At 34.5% G+C, this 19,804-nt stretch overlaps 1 protein-coding gene across 1 annotated transcript in view; it reads left to right on the top strand.

Moving 5' to 3' along the window:
- The first annotated feature begins 5,281 nt into the window (after positions 1-5,281).
- LOC144433130 (plexin-A2-like) overlaps positions 5,282-19,804 on the top strand; it is a 52,640-nt gene continuing 38,117 nt past the window's right edge. The window contains exons 1-2 of the mRNA XM_078121443.1: positions 5,282-6,436; positions 8,733-8,921. Of these exons, the coding sequence (XP_077977569.1) occupies positions 5,282-6,436; positions 8,733-8,921 (1,344 nt within the window). The remainder of the gene's footprint in view (positions 6,437-8,732; positions 8,922-19,804) is intronic.

Raw genomic sequence — 19,804 nt, 5'->3', positions numbered from 1 at the left:
AAAACTCTATGTGCATGTACTTCACAGCTAAACCACTTGTACATGTATGCAGTTGAATGGTTTCACAACATTTGTACAGATATAGCTGAAGGAAATGCAGACACTTGTTTCAAACTTCAAAGTAAAAAACTAAAGATTACAGAATCTAGTGTGTTTGGTTAGGAGCCAGTCTTCAAGTACATTTGTACATACATGTAGACCCAACAATACATCAAGTACAACTCTCAACAAATATTATATAATGAAATTATTAAGTGAAAGTAGCTGCAACTTGAACATTTTGTTCATTATTAAGTATGTACATTGTACTTATACACATGATAATAGATATAATTAAATAGTTTAGGTCTACACCCAGTTTTTTCTTCCATCATGTTTATTTCATGGTGTAATGTTTTCTGTTAGTAGCTAACCTACTATAAGTTCACTTACTGACAGTTCAGTATACATTTATACATCATCAAGATGTTCAATATCAGGAGAAAGTCACTAAATTGTTATGTAATAAAACTGCCCTCAAAAGTTGTCAAGTTACATATTACAATTTACAGCTATATTGCAGCTGTCAACACTACAGTTACATATTTGGGGTTCTATTCTTTCCTAGATTTTTAGCTCAAATTGTAAAATGAGCTGTTTATAGACACACAAAGACTCATGTGAGAGTGAAGATTTGCCCAGAGACATACTTTAAGTAATCTGAATATCATGAACATCTCTTCTAAGCTTGATTAGAATTTCAATGTATAAAATTGCCCAGTCACGTTTCTCTGTCCTTTCAGCACGATTTTTCCCGGCATGATTGACAACAGCCTAGGTTTTGCACACCCCATGAAAAAACTCGTTCAAATTAGTGTACAGAACTTCTTTATCTGACATCCAAGCAATTTTATAGATGTGTTATAGACAGCATTGCCAGAGGCCAAGGTGGGGAATTGAGCACTTGTATAGAATTAATACCCCTATTTTAGGTAGCATTCAATGATAGAAAAAAAAAACAGTTGCTAGAGATTCCGATTCCAACTAGATATAAAACAAATTGTGCAATATGAAGGTTTGGTAATAGTGTTTTCTCAGTGCAGCTGTTTGTAGTAGTATAGCAAGGCCATGACATTATACTCTGTGCAATGAATACAATGTATATACTCATGCATGTCCAATATGCTTACTCACCACAACTATTTACAGTCAACAATACTTTCCTTTTAATCTTCTAGAAGTGGCATTTGATTAATTGTCAATAAACTAAATAGGTGCAACTTAGAAGATTAGAAATAGTAGTCTAAATGATTTGTTTAAATATTTTTGTGTACCTTATATGATGCATGCAACCAAATGTAGTTGTGTATTCTTGTACTGAATATTCATACACAACTTTCTGAAACTGAAAGTATCCATGCCTATTTCCTTGTTATGATCTAGGAATGAAGTTGATAATAAACACTCTTCAAAATTTATGTATTTTATTTTAGTACTGAGATATTTTTTAAAATGCAAGCACTTAATACTATAAGACTAAAAGTGCAAACTACATATTATGTGCCCATGTAGATGTATTCATAAATCTTAGTGTTATTTGTTAAACAGACCATTCTGTATGATTGATCAGGACTCAGGAGCATGGATATGACGTGCACAATGGACCCACATGATGTTTATTATGCATTATCATTAGCAGCAGAGCACTAAATATATTGCACACAGTACATGTACATGACGATGTGTTTAGTGTACGCCCACATAAACTGCATTTTGCAGTGAACACATTTTCATCACATTGCATACATGTAGATATCACGATATGGTATTGCTTAGAGCACTATGAGTAATTTTGCCAGTACAACGAGATGTAATTCACTTCTTGATTAAAATAAAGATGTTACGATTATTATACATGCAGTGTATCAATACTATCGCAGTTAAATGTAGACCATTATAGAGTAGCAGGTTACACCATATACCCTCCAGCTAAGTTAAATTGCTGTACAGTACATGTATATATTGATCCATTGTTTGATTTCTAGACAACAATATATGTGAATTTACATATATACATCATTATTATTGTATGCAACAGAATGAAGATTTTCTCATGGGGATAGATGCACTGTATCAAATACATTTCAGGAACCAATTTTGAGGACATGTGACTTTGTGATGCTAAGTAGTAAAATACCCTTGACATTTATGTAGTGTCCCAAGATACACACATGTGCAGTGTACAGGTTCATTATTACTGGGGGAACTGAGCCAATCAAGCAGTTCAGAATTAGTGTACAGGCATGGGAAATTTCACGCTCTGACAAATTCAGTATCGGTGTTATCATGAAGGATACAGTAAATATCCTGTAAGAATGGTAACACAGATTTGACTTGTGATTTCAGAAATAATAAACCTAATGATTTTAGTACAGTTTTAACAAGGGTTGATAGTTTCCAGTCAGGATATAGCACACATGAAAGCCATTGTATGATAACTACTAGTGTGACAGAGATATTTGTATGTTGAAGTACATGTAATGATACACATTTAGATAGATCTTGGATGCCTATTATAATTGTCATAGAAGTGATGGTGTGTCTCAGTGTACTTGTGGGATTATCTGTAACTGAGTTATTTATGCTTGGAGAGATTTAAGATAGGTGGCCAGTGTAGGGTATCGATGCATGAACAACCCTAGATATTGGACTGAAATTGATCCACAAGTCATTTGAACTTTATGGGAATGAAGACAGTAATGTAATGTTAGACATGCATCATGCACAATGTACTCTGCAGTCTGGTTTTCATATTTTTCTCAAGTAGACATCAAAGGCAGTCTGTTGTTGTAGGATCTACATTACTATGATATTATTCATGCATGGATGATGTATGTAATGTTTAATTCAAGAAAATGCTTTTCAGAATGTCATTTGCATAATTAATGTTTATTACTGTGATATAAGAGTGCATGTATAATGATATGCATGCAGAGTTTGTGTTTCTACTGGTTGGCATACATATACGCCGTATCCGATCATATGTGAAGGTCTTTTGACAACCATGGATGTAAAATAGTATATGAAACTCTTAACATATTCGGTTGTACCAAATACCACATTTCGGCCCCAAAATGGCAAGACACACACAGGGAATGACATCATGGAATATAATGTGATGCGATTGAAAGCATAGTTGGTTACATGCTAGCATCTAATTTGTGCCTATATACTGATGTGAAAATAATGACGGTAGGTTCAAAGTTGACATGGTCACGATTTTATAGGATAACACACATTCTTATTAATGAGTACCTGCATACATACGTGTAGAGTTGATATGATCTTGAATGCTTGAAATCACTTTCAAAAGCTGAGTAGAGTAAGGTTTTGATGAATTCAGTTTACAAGTCAAAGTTTTACAATGTGTTTTAAATCATGCCAATCACACTTAGATATGTCAGAACTAAGGTGAACAAGTTGAAATGTGATGAATTTACCATATTGCTATACTTCAACTATATACATTATAAAAAGTGAAAAATAGTCAAAGGTTAGTCCCAGTACAGCAAAGATCAGTGTATTTGAAATGTGACTACAATTTACACACACGTCTATACATTCACGGTGTTTTTCTTAGTAGTATTGCCAGCAGTGCGTGGAGAGTAGATGATGCTACATAGCTACAATGTAGATACATGCAGTAAGTTATGAAAGATGTAAATTGTTCATCAATGCCTCCATAACTTGACTATAAGTCTGTCATTCCAGGCATTTGAGAAACCACAGACATCACCCAGCCCTGTTTGAATATCACTTGTCCACCCACAACATTCTTTCAAATAAGCAAATACATATACAATTTCCATGTAGAGGTTGAAAGAAAAATAAATAAGGAAAAGAAAAACCACTTCACTGATATTTAAGAAGTATGTGTATGGTTTTTACCACCAGAATAAAATGAAAAACAACACATGTATTTCTCCATACACATAAGAACAGGAATTTGAAGACAGTGTGTACACATACATGTTAAGATGAGTTTGAAATATTCTATACATTGTCTGTTCAGTGTTGAATCTAATACTTACAATGTATAGACAATGTTGAAGGAAATTTAACAGCATTATGTTTTCTGTTCTAATATCTTTTGATTTTTGAGATCTTTTGGCATCGCAGACATTAAATGTATATGAAGACAGGTTGAATTAATATGATATTCAAATACTTTTAAGGTCAAACTGTTTATTTTGGGTCCCAAGAAAAGCTTACAATTGATTCTTTACATGTGATATCATATGGTACTAAGATGTATATCTGCCAAGCCATAGTGAATAAAACACTGTTTGCAGTGAGACTTGACATGTATATATGTAACAGCTCTGTATGACTCAGATGACCCTGTATTACCTGTATAGTGCTAGACATACAAATGAAGTGTATCCTTGAATGTTGTTGTGATACTGTGTCAACAATACTCCCCTATGATAATATAAAACTGACCTCATGGAGTTTGTTAGGTGACCTTCAATCAAAGGAAGTAACCTGCTTGCTAGCATTGATAAGGCTGTGTTTTCCTCATCACATACATTTTTGTAAATTAGAGACAGTGTGCTACAGTGCCTCAGCTTTGTTGCAAAATGTAAATGCATCACTTTATTGGACTAATGTTAATGTAAGGAAACAATGTTCTTGGCTTCTTTTTTTGAAAGTCAAAAGTTATAAATTGAATGATACCAAGTATTTGTGTAATTTGAATAATATATATTTTAATGTCAATTCTTGAAGACAAGTGCCAAGTCTGGAAGGATAATGCTTACATATATTTGATGTGACAATGAAACAAAACCAAACATTTATATTCTAATTTAGAACAGAAGTGGCATGGATGTATGTGTTTGCTGGTGACTACTTTTTCAAATAAAACTGTGGAATTATATCTACACACACATATATTTATATGTTAATCAAGTCAGATTGATGATGGAAAAGAAGCTTTTAATAACATGTCATCATTATGCTGCTTGCCAAATTTGTTGGCTGTTAATGAAACCATACAAGTAAAAGCGTTTTCACTCAAGATATGTATATGTACAATGTATACTATGTATATTGGAAGAGAGTGCAGTTTCTGTAGTATTGTTCAATTAGCTATTCATAAAGTCAATAATTTGAATAATTATTCTGTTTTGTGTTTCTTTATAGTGATGATGTAACAAGTAACTCGGAAGAAAAGAAGCTATAATTTGTCATCTGTTTAAAGTTTAACAAGAAGAGTGATCATATCAAATGAGATACTACCATGGAGACCTACAAGATTTCCCTGTTCCTGGTCTTAATGTTTGTGACTGTGTGTCAATGTCAGAACTTTCCCAAGTTTGTAGAGACCAATGAAATTACCAATAATGCTGTCTCCTTACAAAGAATGACTCTAGATGGAGAGAGTGATTCCTTGTTAGTTGGATCTGTAAATAGAATTTATAGGTTGTCCAGTGCTTTGCAAAAACTAGCTGAAGGAGAGACAGGACCTAAAAATGACAATACTGAGCTTGGTTGCCTGCCACCAGATTTTGATGGTTGTATAGAAGATAGGGTTCCAACAGATAATGTGAATAAACTTCTTGTCCTAGACACTGCTACTGATTGGATTATTGCATGTGGAAACGTTCACAAAGGGATCTGTCAAACAAGAAACAAGGATACTTTGGAAGTAGTAAAGAATTATTACAGACAAGTAACTTCTGCTGGGTCAAGTTTATCAGCAGTAGGTTTCATTGGTCCTGGACCTAGTGGTAATGTTCTCTATGTTGGTAGGAGCTATATGTTGAACACAGACCCTCAGTGGGATGCTTTAACAAGTCGTATTTTACCTTCCACTACCAATGATAATGATGCATTTACTGTAGTCTCAACAGAATTCACAACAAATTCTGCATCTATTCGAGGAAGGGATGACTTTCTAGCACAAAATCCAACTTTTAACATTGACTATGTGTATGGATTTACAAGTAATGATTTCACCTACTATGTAGCAATACAACCTAAAACTGACACAGTGTCAAATGGTCCATTTGTGACCAAAATTATCCAGATATGCCAAAGTTGTGCAAAGTATCGTGAAACCTATATTGACCTACCATTGGTTTGTAAAGGTAATGATGGAAGTGAATATGGATTAGCACAGTCAGCATACGTGGTTAATGCTGGTACAAACCTTGCAGACAATTTAGGATTGAACAGTGGTGATAACAAAGCTGTCTTGATGGTAGCATTTGCTAAAGCTGAAGGCACGTCAAAAACTCCAACCCAGGATTCTGCTGTATGTGTGTATTCTATCAAATCTATCAGAGAGAAGTATTTAGAATGGGTTGATGACTGTTCAGGTGATGGCAGTTTATCTGAAGGATGTGAATGGGCTATAGAATATAACCCAGATTCCTGTGGAAGTGGCACTCTGGTAGGTCTTGTAAATTCTGGTCATTCTCACATATTAATGACTGCAGAAAGCAAGCTTGAGCTAACTTTAAAGCTAGACACAACCTAAACTATTGTTGCTACATTTTGATATTGAATGCTATTGGATGACATGAGGGTGTCATTTCTAATGACATACATGATCTTCCAGTTGTTTACATTTTACTATTTTTAAGGACTTCCAGTGTTTCTGCTATCTTGATTACAAGGCTGATAACTGAGTATATCCACACAGCAAAGGCATTTCTATCACCCTATTGCCTACCACATTGAACAACAATAGCTTTAGTTTGTGTCTATTTTCAATGCATCATATCCACTGAAGTATAAGATATTCTCTAGAGAGTGCTGGTACATATATGTAGTTATGCTCTTGATTTCCATAGTAGTTATCCATGTCGTTTTCCATAGAAAAAAAGTGTTTCCTCATGTTTGTTGATAAGATAAATAAAAGTGAACACATTTTAGCCAGTAATATTACAGGCATTTAAGTTTATACAGACATTTAATGTTTTTTAGTTCAGCTGGCAGCGACAGCTGAGCAGAGCTTAAGGGTTAGGTGGATTCTCTGCCATCTGTCCGTCAACTTTAAAGTCAAAAACTGCCAGACCAATTGCCATGATATTTGGTGGATGTATTACCTTGGGTGTCTAGCTGGGAAATTGTTCAAATCAAAATGATCTTACCACCGGTGTGTGATTTGAGTCAAAATATGTGAATTTTGGTCAAAAAACTAATTAAAAATCTACTGGGCAGATCAGTCTGAAATTATGTGGGAACATTCTTAGGTGTGTTCAGAGTATTAAGAATTGTTCACAACATGATAACCCCATCAGTGATATGCAAATTAGGTATGAAAATGCGTCTTTTTGGTGAAAAATCTTTAATTCCAAAACTACTGAGCAGATTAGGTTGAAATTTAATGAGGACGCATTTGGGGATGTATAGATGAAGAAATATTAAGCATATGATGATCTCATGAGTGATATGCAAATTAGGTGTAACATGTGAATTTTGGTCAAAAACTTATATTTTAAAAAGTAATTGGTCAATGAGACTGAAACTTGGTGAGATATTTCTAGAAGTGTTATTCTGCAGATTTTCTTCAAATCATTTTGACGCAATTGGCCCTAGTAAGCATGACCACACCCTTAGCAACAACCAAATGGCAGTATATTTTGGATAAATAACAACATTATCTGGTAGGTAAGTGAGTAAACATTCAAAAAATGTATGCAAATATCCCTAGCAACCATGACCATGCCTATAGCAACAGCCAAACGGTGGTGTATTTGACAAAGGTAATGAGGATTAATAGACAAGTGAATAAACATTCAAAAATGTATGTAAGTGTGCCTAGCAACAAGACCACACCCATAGCAACAGCTAACAGTTTTATGACTGACTTAAATATATCAGAATGGTGGCCGAATTTGTTGTTAAATTTCACAATATGCATCATAACTTTGAGGGTATGAATTGATATGTAGTGACTCCATATCAATATGAGCTATCTAGAAACCCCATTCAAATTTGCACAATAAATTTGCCATAAAACACACAAGTAAGGGGACTGTGATTTGAAGGCTTGTTTTGTATACTGCACTTTCCCACTGTGCTCAAAGGGCAGCGCTTTAGAAATATCCATGGCATGGATCTATAGTGGCACAACTGCCCTTTACTTCCTTCTCATCCCTGGCGAGTACACAATCCGGCCTTTATAAGCGCATAGGGTTAAATCATTCACATTGCAACCATCAATCATATCTTCAACCTACCAGGTCCCCAATTATAGAGCTGAGGCACAATCATGGTTCAAATCTTGCCCAAGGACTTTAGCCATTCAGAAACAAATGGCAACAAAGAGGTTCGAATGTGCAACCTGAAGATTCCAAGCTGGACACTCTAACCATTGGCTCATCATGACTCCATTTAGTCATGATTTGTATTGTCAATGTTTGAATGTTCAAGCAATAATAGCTCCTAAACACTCACAATGGTGGTGTTCATTATACAGCAATTGGTACATGATGTTCACATTTATGTTACGACAATCTTTATGATTGAAAAATCATCTTAATCTTGATCTTTTCAGAAAAATGTAGTTATTATATATGTGTTATTGAAAAAATAAGATATTTAAAAAAAATACATACACTCTCAGTATTAGTAAGAGTGCTTTCATCTCTGTTTTAGTTTAATATATAGGTTGGTGATTGTATCAATCATATCTTCAAACACGTGTATGCTAAAGAATGGTTTACTGATTTTATTTTCAGAAAAATGTAGTTGATACTCATATGTGTTATTGTGAATTTGACTATGGTGCCATAACTTGTGGATCTTTAGAAATCATCAACACTGCAGCCTATACATCCAGTGGGTCTAAGTTAACTGCTATTTCTGCTGCCACTCATCTGGACCATACCATTGTATTCATGGGTAATGAAGATGGAAAGTTGAAAAAGGTATGTAGTCAATTTGATGCAGGTTTACAAAATACACGCCAAGGAATCATTGTGATATATGTCTGTTGAGTCGCGGCAGTACATGTATGTAACCCTGTGAAAAATTGAAACCTGTAATGCATATTGCGAATAAGATAGATAAACTTTTCCGCCATTGCAGTGATTTTGCTTGAAAATCAAAGTTATTCAAATCTCTCATGAAATATTGCAGAGATTTTAGTATAACCAAAAGTTTTTAGCACAACTGAACTGAGAAGATTCAGTAATGCTACAGGCATGGCAAAGTATGTGTGCGTGTGTGTGTGTAAACAACTTAAAGTCAAAAACTGCCAGATCAATTGCCAAGATATTTGGTGGGTCCATTACCTTGGGTGTCTAGCTGGGAAATTGTTCAAATCAAAATGATCTTACCACCATTGTGTGATTTGAGTCAAAAATGTGTTTTTTGGTCAAAAAACTTCAACTCCAAAACTTCTTGGTAGATATGTCTGAAATTTGGTCGGAATGTTCTTAGATGTGTTAAAATTAAATAATGGTCATGACATGATGATCCCATCAGTGATATGCAAATTAGGTATGAAAATGTGTCTTTTTGGTCAAAAATCTTTAATTCCAGAACTACTGAGCAGATTAGGCTGAAATTTAAATGGACCATTCTTCAGGATGTTCAAATTCAGAAATGTTCATTATATGATGATCCCATCATTGATATGCAAATTAGGGCTAAAATGTGTCTTTTTTGTCAAAAATCTGTCATTCCAAAAGTACCAAACAGATTGGACTGAAATTTAATGGGGATGCATCTGGGATGTGTAGATGAAGGTGTATTCATAACTTGATGATTCCATCAGCGATATGCAAATTAGATGTCAATTTTGGTCAAAAACTTGTATCTTGAAACTGCATGATGAATGGGTTGAAACTTGGTGGGGATGTTTCTGGAGGTGTTATTCTGCAGTTATTATTGAAAACATTGTGACACAATTGGCTCTAGCAACCATGACCGTGTCCTTAGCAACAGTGAAATGACGATGCATATTGCAAATATAACAACAGGGATGGGTAGGTGACTAAAGATTCAAAAAAATGTATTCAAAATGCCTAGCAACAGGACCACACCCATAGCAACAGCATATGATGGTTTGTATAGCAAAGATGAAAAGTGGGAAGAGAAGGCAAGCTAATAAAGATTCCGAAAATGTATGCAAATATCCCTAGCAACAAGACCATGTCCATAGCACCAGCCAAATACGCTATTTTTAGTGGACATCAACCCATTGTGAAATGCCTTGCTTGGCACGGAGATTCACTTGTGACATATCACATTGATCAACTTTAACTGCCTTGCCTTGCCTGGTCCAGAGATTCACTTCTTACATATCACATCTGAATTGTCCTGTGTGAATTAGAGATTCACTTGTTACGTGTACATATCACATTGACCCATTATGAACTGCCTTGCCTGGCTCAGATATTCACTTGTTACATATTATCACACTGACCCATCATGAACTGCCTTGCCTGGCTGACAGACTTTACTTGCTACCTACTTCTCTGTGTGGATGAACTGTAGTACTGATGTACATGAAACTTCAGCGTGTGAAATGAGGCTAGACTGTCTCAACTGAATAGTCACATCCAAATTACATGTAACAGATGATCCAATTGTAAGAGTTTAACACTTTGCTACACATGTGTACATCTGTGCTAATGATAACTTTGATGTATTCACCTAGAATGTCCGAATAGTCTCAAGTATTTGTCAACATTTGTGATGTTGCTAATAAGTTAACATATATCCCAAAAGAGACCATGTGGTTTTATTTTACATATGCAACATATTGCCATGCCTACATGTAAATTATAGGTAAACATTGAAGATACTCATACTTCATGGCCAAAACATGATGTAGGTGGTAGATGATATTGACTTTAGGGGCGTCATCGAAATCAAAAGCATCGTAATTACGCGTCGCTACGAGTAAAGACTAGTAACTACTAGTAGCTACGATGTACTACGAGAAATGGGAGATAATGAGGTGTTCAGGTTCATGAATAACTGACAATAGATAATAAGTTTACATTTCTTTGTTTCCCTTAACGATGTCGTCTTTACGCGTAGATACACGTAATTTTTTATCGCCAACACACAATAGATAGTGATTCTCACCTTCCATGTTTCCAATGATGACATCGTCTTCTATCGTAGTTGATCGTAGTTTGTCATAATTTTTGATCGTCAAAGAAAACCACGTACTCAGCCAGTAATGTGCTGATGAAACTAGTACTGCACATGTTTTTATGAGTGCAAGTTCATGGGCGATATTCATTAAAAAAAACCCAATAAGATATGCACGAAATCAAAGTTTCAATATTCAGTACAAACTAACAGTACAACTTACAAGCTCTCGCTTGGCGGCCATGGTAGGGCCAAGAAATGCTGTTGAATTTCCGGGTTGCGGAAGTGCAGTTTTGACTTTTATATCATCGAATAACGGGATTTGTTTTATATATTCTAAAACAACAACTAATTTTTTATGTTTCTCAGTACAGTAACATTCCTAAATGATGGGGTTGAGTTGAGAAATCGCAATGTTCGGCAACACGTGGCGTGATGCATGATGTCGGTAGATATATAAACATAGAGACGCAAGTGATGAACGTATTCAGTTATTCGTAGCCCGAAATTTCGTTATATAAATGACGTTTTTCCTCAAAATTTTGAAGAAACAAAACGTTTTTAGGTGACTTCTAAATCAATCAAATCAAACGATATATTAATGCGAGACAAGCTTTAGTTTTTAATTTGTTTTTGTGGACAATGTTCGATTTCGACTGACGAATCCTGCGACTAGAATCTAACACGATCAATGCACCGTTTAGCAGCCAGACGAAAATGGTCGACATGTTTGTTGACCAGCCGAGAAGTGCATAAGGAACTTGTGAGGCAGTCCGAATAAATAGATGTAAAATCCGACGTTTCGAATAAAAATTCTTCTTCAAGGTATTTTTAGGCAAGACATATTAGGTAAACATCTGAATATATCTGAAACACTTAGTTGACTTACTAGCCGACTGTACGAATGCCATAGAACTTAGAAGGCATCGAATGAATAACATTGAAAAAAGTAAGCGCACTGAAACTGATTTGCGCACAGGAAAGAAAATCTTTTTGTTTCGTTATTTTTTTCACGATGAAGACTACGCGTAAATGGTCGTAGTTTGGGCTCATGAATAACGGACAATAGGTGTTTACTTTTTATTGTCTACAACCTAAAGTACATGAATATGCGTTGAGACTTATGAATATTCACCGTAGTACATCGTAACTACTAGTAGTTACTAGTCTTTACTCGTAGCGACGCGTAATTACGATGCTTTTGATTTCGATGTCGTCCCTTACACCTAAGCAAGTACATGTAAATGAACATACATGTAGATGGTATTGACTAGACACCCAAGCAACTAGATAGACATGTATGATATTGACCTCATACCTAAGCATGTAGATGGACATATATAATATTGACCTCATACATGTACCTAAGCTAGTAGTAGGTGGACATATATGGTATTGACTTCATACATGTACATACATTGTAAGCAAGTACAATGTAGGTGGACATATATGATATTGACTTCATACATGTACATGTACCTAAGCTAGTAGGTGGACATATACATGTACATGTATGGTATTGACCTCATACATGTACATAAGCAAGTAGGTAGACTTATGATATTGACTGCATACATAAGCAAGGTGGATTTAGGTGACATTGGCCTGATACATGAACTTAAGCAAGTAGGTGGACATATATGATATTGACTGCATACCTAAGCTAAACAAATAGGGGATCATAGCTGATATTGACTTCATATTTAAGCAAGTAGGTGGACACAAATGATATTGACTTGATACCTAAATATGTAGGTGGAAATATACAAAATACTAGTGTCATAGACTGTCATGATTTAGAGGTGATCAGATTTCCTTGCATTGTAATTGCCATTTGCATGAAATGCGATTTAGAACAGGTTTTTCAGTTTCCATTTTTCAGTCTGAACAAGTAGTGTACAAATATTTTATACAATCCACTTCTGTATGAAAATCTGTGTTAGAAAATTGACTATCGAGATGACATTACTGGATGATAAGGTTTCAACTTAATATATTGTAATGCCAGAGGTGGACACACATGTACTATGACATGGTTAGTGGCTATGAAGACATGTCATGTTTCTCTCTTAGTAATAGTTCCTGAAAGCACAGACCAGCTGGAGCCAGATTACACTGAAAAGAGGTTAATTTTGCATTTGATTTTCTATATTCTGCCTGTGTCTATCAGTAAGACTTTAATTTAATACTCCTAATAACTGTGACAAGCTGAGATATTACCTGAACGATGTAATTTTAGATGTCTTACTGGCTCAAGCTGTGATGCATTATTGACAACTTCCTAGCAAGGCTCTAATAGGCAAAAAATGAAAGCTGATGGAAACAATAAAATGTTTACAGTCACAGATCTATTTCAGCTGTACATGGATGCTAAATTGAGTAGTTTGAAATACCTGCAGCTGCAAAATATCTAGGCACTTCTGTGAGTAGTCTACCTTGTGTTGATGTACAATGTAGATGTGTATTCTAGAATTTATATCTCACTTTTGCAATATTTTAAAATGGTGGCATCATCCTGTGTTTAATTGTAATGATGTAGCAAGCTCATTGTGAGTCATTTGTAGATGTTCAGTGATATTTATGATTTAAGTTTGACGTTTTATTCAAATGATATTGAGGGAAAGAAAACTTAAATTCACATCACATATGCCTGTCAGTCAACATTGCTATTTACAAGTACCTATTCCTGATAGCTTTGAATCTTTAATGTATAGAACTTTGCAAATTTTAATACCAAGGAGACACTTCATATTATGGGCATTCCGGTTAGTGTAACAAAGTTGTATACTCAGTAACAGAAAACCATGGAAAACTGTATAAAACCTTACAGTGAAACTAGAGATCAAGTTGCCTTGAAGTCCCAGCAGTTACAGTAGGCTTAATTACATATTTGCAGTATTTCACTTGGCCCTTTCAGGACAACTTTCTACTTACTTAGCATTCGGCAAGAGATCCATGCACACACACAAAGCAAGCCTCTAAGGACTTTCCTTCCCCAGTTCTTTCATTAAGCAACCTATCAATCACAATATCAAAGTAAACCGTAGCTGCATTTCCGTATTTCTTTTGTAACACTTCTCTATTTACATCCCATTTTCTAGTTCCCAAATGTCAACTTCCATTTCCCGACATGACATAGCCATTTCACTGTATACAAAGGATAAATAGTTGGCTAACTGCTCAAGATACTATTAATGTACACAGCTAGTATTCTTTTTGTATGTTGCCCATAAAAACCGGATATTTAGGTGCTGTAAGGTTAAAGACAAAGCCATCCTAAAATGTGGGATGTTTTGTGTACATGGATCAAGACTGATGAAATTTATTGTGCAGATGTGAATTGCATACTGATGGTGAATTCCTTTGTTGGAAATATCTCTATTCAGTGTTAATAGTTACCATGTAAATTACTCTTAATGTGATCTTGCTGAAAAAGTCATGTTTGATTTCCACTTGTACAAGTGATCAGGGTAAGATTTTTATAGCGTGTTATACTAGCTGGATGCCATATTGTGAGTATGCATTTAGTATGTGTGAAGTGCTGCTAGGTGTAGGTGCCAGCAATATAAAACAGATCATGTTTTCAGAGGGAACTATTTCAAGACTGAATTCCAGTGGTGAATAATAAAAATTAACCTAACACAGTATAGTGCATAGTAAGCAGTTTTAATGAGTTTTCAGAAGTTTCAGAATGTACATGCAGGATGTTTCAGTGATTTCTTATCAGTTGTTTTAAAAATAGAGACACACATGATGTCATGATGACTACCAATGCAGTGAGTTGATGAGGATCTGGAGAATGTAGTCTGAGGTGTGTGTGAGCCTATGAAGGAAGTCTGCTAAGTTTTCGTAACAAGACAGATTCAGTACACCTTAATACATGAATGTGTTAACCTCAGAAATAAAATCATTCATACACAGTAATAATATTTAATAGAGTCAAAATGCACAAAATTGCCATTACTTTCCCAGATTTTTTTTTATATTACTGGCAATGGTATAATTATTATTCCACAATATTTGTCTTCATTCAGCCGGAAAATACTCATGACCTAAGGGTTGTCACTACTCGTCTAGCAACTCATAGTGACAAAGGCCCCCTAGGTCACTGGTATTTTCCCTGGCTGAATGAAATATTGGGGAATAACATCTAATTACAAAGCTTTATAAGAATGACAAAATGACTAGTTGGTGATAAATTGAAACCAATGGCCATTTTGTTTAGTATCGTTTCAATTTGTGTTTTCATTAGAACCTCGAAATAAAGTGGGTAGGATCTGTCTACTTTTTGACAAACATGACATGAATACCAATTTTGGAGTCAAAGTTAGGAACATCATATGAGAGTATAAATGAAGAAGTAAATTAGATGAATCAAAAGTTAGTCAATCAATCAATCACTACATAGCTGAATGTATTATCAGGAAAACTTGAACCATGTTTTGAATATCATGAAAACTGATTTAGAGCTTGCCATGGCAACTTAGGAAATATGATCTCATAAGTTGTATTCAAATTATGTTAAATTAAAGGAATTTGTGCCAAAGGTGTTTTTACTCTATTCTGATCACATACAATTAGGTTAAGTTGAAAGGAAAATTTTGTTCGTAATTACAGACGGAAAATAACCTCAAGATTCAAATTGCCTGTAATATTTGGTGATTTTAGCTTTACTTAACATTTTGTGTCTGCCTTGCGCTGACAAATGACATGACAGACTACACTAATGTGTTTTCCTGTATGAATACTAAGATGTTCCCTTCAAAGTTATATCTGTGAAAGTAATGGGATAAAGTAATAATGACACCGTATCAGTTTCCCAAGCTGTTGGGTTGCCAGACTTGGAGTAATCATTACACAGGTCAAATGTATCCACCTGTTCTGTTGCAATTAACGTAAGTGGAGACAAAGCTTAATGTGTAGCTTAATGCTTTTGGAAGCCCAGATATGGCTCTGTAATGATAATGGTCAATGAGTCCCACTGAAATGACAGCAGAAATAATAATCATTACAATAATAAACGATATCTATGCATGCCATTGTAGGAAAGGCTAAAACGGAGTTACTCAATCATTTAGCAAAATGACTTGGGGCAGATGCATGTCTGAGACCTATGCTTTTAAGAAATCTATAATTCATTAAAGAAAGTCACAGCTCTTTCAACAAGATTTCAAATTGAGTAGATTTTGCCTTAGAAATCCTTCAGTCTATACTGTACATGTGTGTGGAGGTGAAACACAGACTGTGTTTGGGTCAGAGCTATCTAATTTTATGGCAATCCAGTATTTGTAGCAGCTTTCTGTAAAGTGCAGTCAGTATTTTCATGATTTATTTTATATTTTTTTATTTCGTAATCGAAGGGCATAATTTTTCACATGTAGGTAGATTTATTTTGTCGTCTAAAAGATTCACATTATTCAGTAATATGCAATTTACATTTCTTTGTCAATGAAACTTACATTTTAATAAAGATTGTATTTAGGCATGATGTAATTATTCATATGGAATTCAAATCTGACTTGAGTTAAATATCTTATCTCATAATGATATGTCTTGTCAGTTTACAAATTGATATAGCTGTACATCATAATGAAAAAGAAGTGTTTTTATTCTTAAGTATTTCCCCAAATATTACAGATTTATGTACTTCAATAAAACTAAATCACATCAAATTTGTCAGCAATATTGTCTGGGGAGCAGAGTTCATGACAGTTGCTGTGACTTTTGATATTAGCATGTCATTTGTGAGAGAAGTTATGAAGATAAAAAAAGTATACGATATTTATCTTATAACTGTCAAAATACATTATGTATATGGGATTCGCAGACATGAATGAAATCATTTGGAATGTGATACACAGTGATCATTCTTGCATCATAGCTGGTATTGACTCATGACACATACATGTATGTACATGTACATTGAAGTTAAACTGTATATACTAATAGTGTTATAACACTAAATGTTGATCTTCTCTGAAGGCTTCATTTATTGTATTATGGTTGTAACAATACAAAACTATTTAGTCTTGCTTGAACTTCCTTAAGATTGACCATTAGTCAAAGAGCCCGATGTTCAGTAGATTTCTAAGTACTTATCTGGTCTCAGATGGTCTTTTAAATCTGAATTCACTATTTCTTAAAATAGATCAGTTTGTTGTTCTGGTTCGTGTCAATCTCAGTGTATGTAAAGTGTAAGCAGCTGAGCTCTTGTCCTTTTAACTTCTCCTGTACTGAAACATGCAAAATGTAATGAACTGAAAATAAACAAGTTAACAAGTATGTAGTTTTGAATCCAGGGTTCTGTATGTTTCTTTTAAGTTGTTATGTATATGCACATCACTGTAGATTCTACCGACTTGGTGAAATGTACATAATTCACTAAAATGAAGTCTGTTTTATGTTAAAAATGTATATTAAACACACACACACATGTATCATGTTGACATTGATACATGCCTTGGAGAGGTTACAAAATCACTGTCAAGCGTTGTTTTCATGACACACAGTTTGATCTCACCTATTTGCAAATGGAACGACCTGCCATGACAGCACTCTGTGTGCATTTACATTGTAAAATGTCCACTCTGTAAAGAGTTGGTTTATTTGATTCATTATTTGATATATGATGCATGAAGACTCTGTGATGGAAGTATATTGGTGACCTAACTCTGTTGTGGATCACCTCAGATAACCTCTCTGATTGCATTTTTTGAGATCCGACATGTTCATGACAACACATCCGATATCACCCAACTCAGGAGACAGTGAAACGTTTAAGATATAAATTACAAAGCCAGTTAATTCAGGTGTCTGCCGTGCCAGTATATACTGGTGATTTAGCATGGTTCTGAAAATAGAAACAGGTAAATAGATTTCATCAAAAATATAAAAATAAATTTAAAAAAAATAAAACCACCAAGAAAAACCACAAAGCTCTGGGTATGGTTCATCTAATGATTCAAAGTATTTCACCCACTGGTAAATAATTCAAACTACATCAACCACTTTACTTGGTTTGTTGGTGTGGAAGTGTTGCTTTACAAGTACAGGATAGAGTTTTGCATGTGGTGAAGAAAGACTGTAACTTAATTCCAAATAGGAAGTACCATCCTGTAAACCTAAACCCCTTGTACAGGGTTGGTTTTCATTCATTCACTTACATGAGAGAGACAATCTTTAAAAAATTTAGAATGATTAAGGAGAAGTTTTACAATTGTTATACAATACACCTGTAATGTAGAATGGGTTCAGGAGGGATTTCATCTCTACAAACAGAACAAATCTGCCTTTGCTATGAATAAGGTGTTTTGCATATGTGTCAGTCAGACTTACCGGTAGGCACGATTGTGTTGCCCTTCCAGACAATAATCCAGTTGTTAGAGAACTATGTCTATGTGTGCACTGGTAAAAGATGCAGAGATCAGTCAGGCTACTCAAGTGCATTATGTAAATATTCATGTAGATGCAGTCATAAATGTGCAAATGCCAACAATTTTGGTTGGGGATTAAAGCTTGAATTTGTTTAATTAAGGAATACAACACAGTTCTTAGTTGAGTACATGCTGCAGATTGGATAAGCCACACCTATCTGGACTGTGATTTTATAATTGTGATAGAAAACAATGCTTCATGTGTTCGGTGTTTAAACTCTCAGAATTTTACAAGATAGTGTAAGAAAAATTGACCAATACAGTGTAATCACTATGCAATGAATAAAGAGAATGTTGTAACATACAATATTTTGGATTATTTAGAGAAATCTCAATGCACTTTGACATAGTTGTTTATTTGAATATTCAATGAACTAATATACACAATGGAATATGACCACAAGAGCAGACAAGTTTGACATGTTTAATACATTCAGAAAGTGGTCATGTTTACTGTCATTTTATTTTTCTCCCTCACCCATTATTGTAAGGGCAAAACCACAAAGAGTTAATACAAGTGTGTCGTCAAAATATGAAAGGCACTTGCCTCCAGGGTATGTAATCTAAAATTCTAAAATCTACATGTATGTGAGTGATCATCTATTTCATGTCCCCATTGAATGTACAAAGATAAGAAAATAGAAAGGATCGATCACAAATTACAGCACTTTGAGAAAATTGAATGGTTAGATGTAAAATGATGAGGCATAGATAGTAGATGCATTCTTGAGAGGTGTTGTATAGCTTTCCTATATTCATTTTAGTAGTTTTCTGTCTTCTAGCCTTGTAAACCCCACTAGACAAACAGACAATCCCATTCAGATTGATATATTGATGTGTGTACACAGATTGACTACTTTAGCTTGTATTGTTGGATAAATATATTCATAGTATGTATTCCACTGAGTCATAAAAGGCCTTTTACAATTCATAAATTCTTGTTGTTGAACAGTGAATGAATTTCAACTATTATACAAGTGCAGTTTGCACTTTACTCTCCTGAATATATGAATTCATACAAATTGATGTGTTTGGCAGGATTTGATGAGGTGTAAGTTTGGTATTTACAGTTAGAAGATGTACACTATTGTTCAGGTTATATTACATGGATGAACACACCTGATTTTAATTTGGGTAACAGCATACCGTTCTCATCTTGTATATAGTTGCTGTCTTCTAGCAATTGCATGATCCAGAACTTTATGGTTCTTTGATTTCTACAATATATTTTAATCATTTACATAATACTATAGCAAATTGAATAAACTTTA

The sequence above is a fragment of the Glandiceps talaboti genome, chromosome 1, assembly GCF_964340395.1.
Source record: "Glandiceps talaboti chromosome 1, keGlaTala1.1, whole genome shotgun sequence".
Classification (NCBI taxonomy): Eukaryota; Metazoa; Hemichordata; class Enteropneusta; family Spengelidae; genus Glandiceps; species Glandiceps talaboti.
This window is presented reverse-complemented; position numbering and strand designations above follow the sequence as displayed.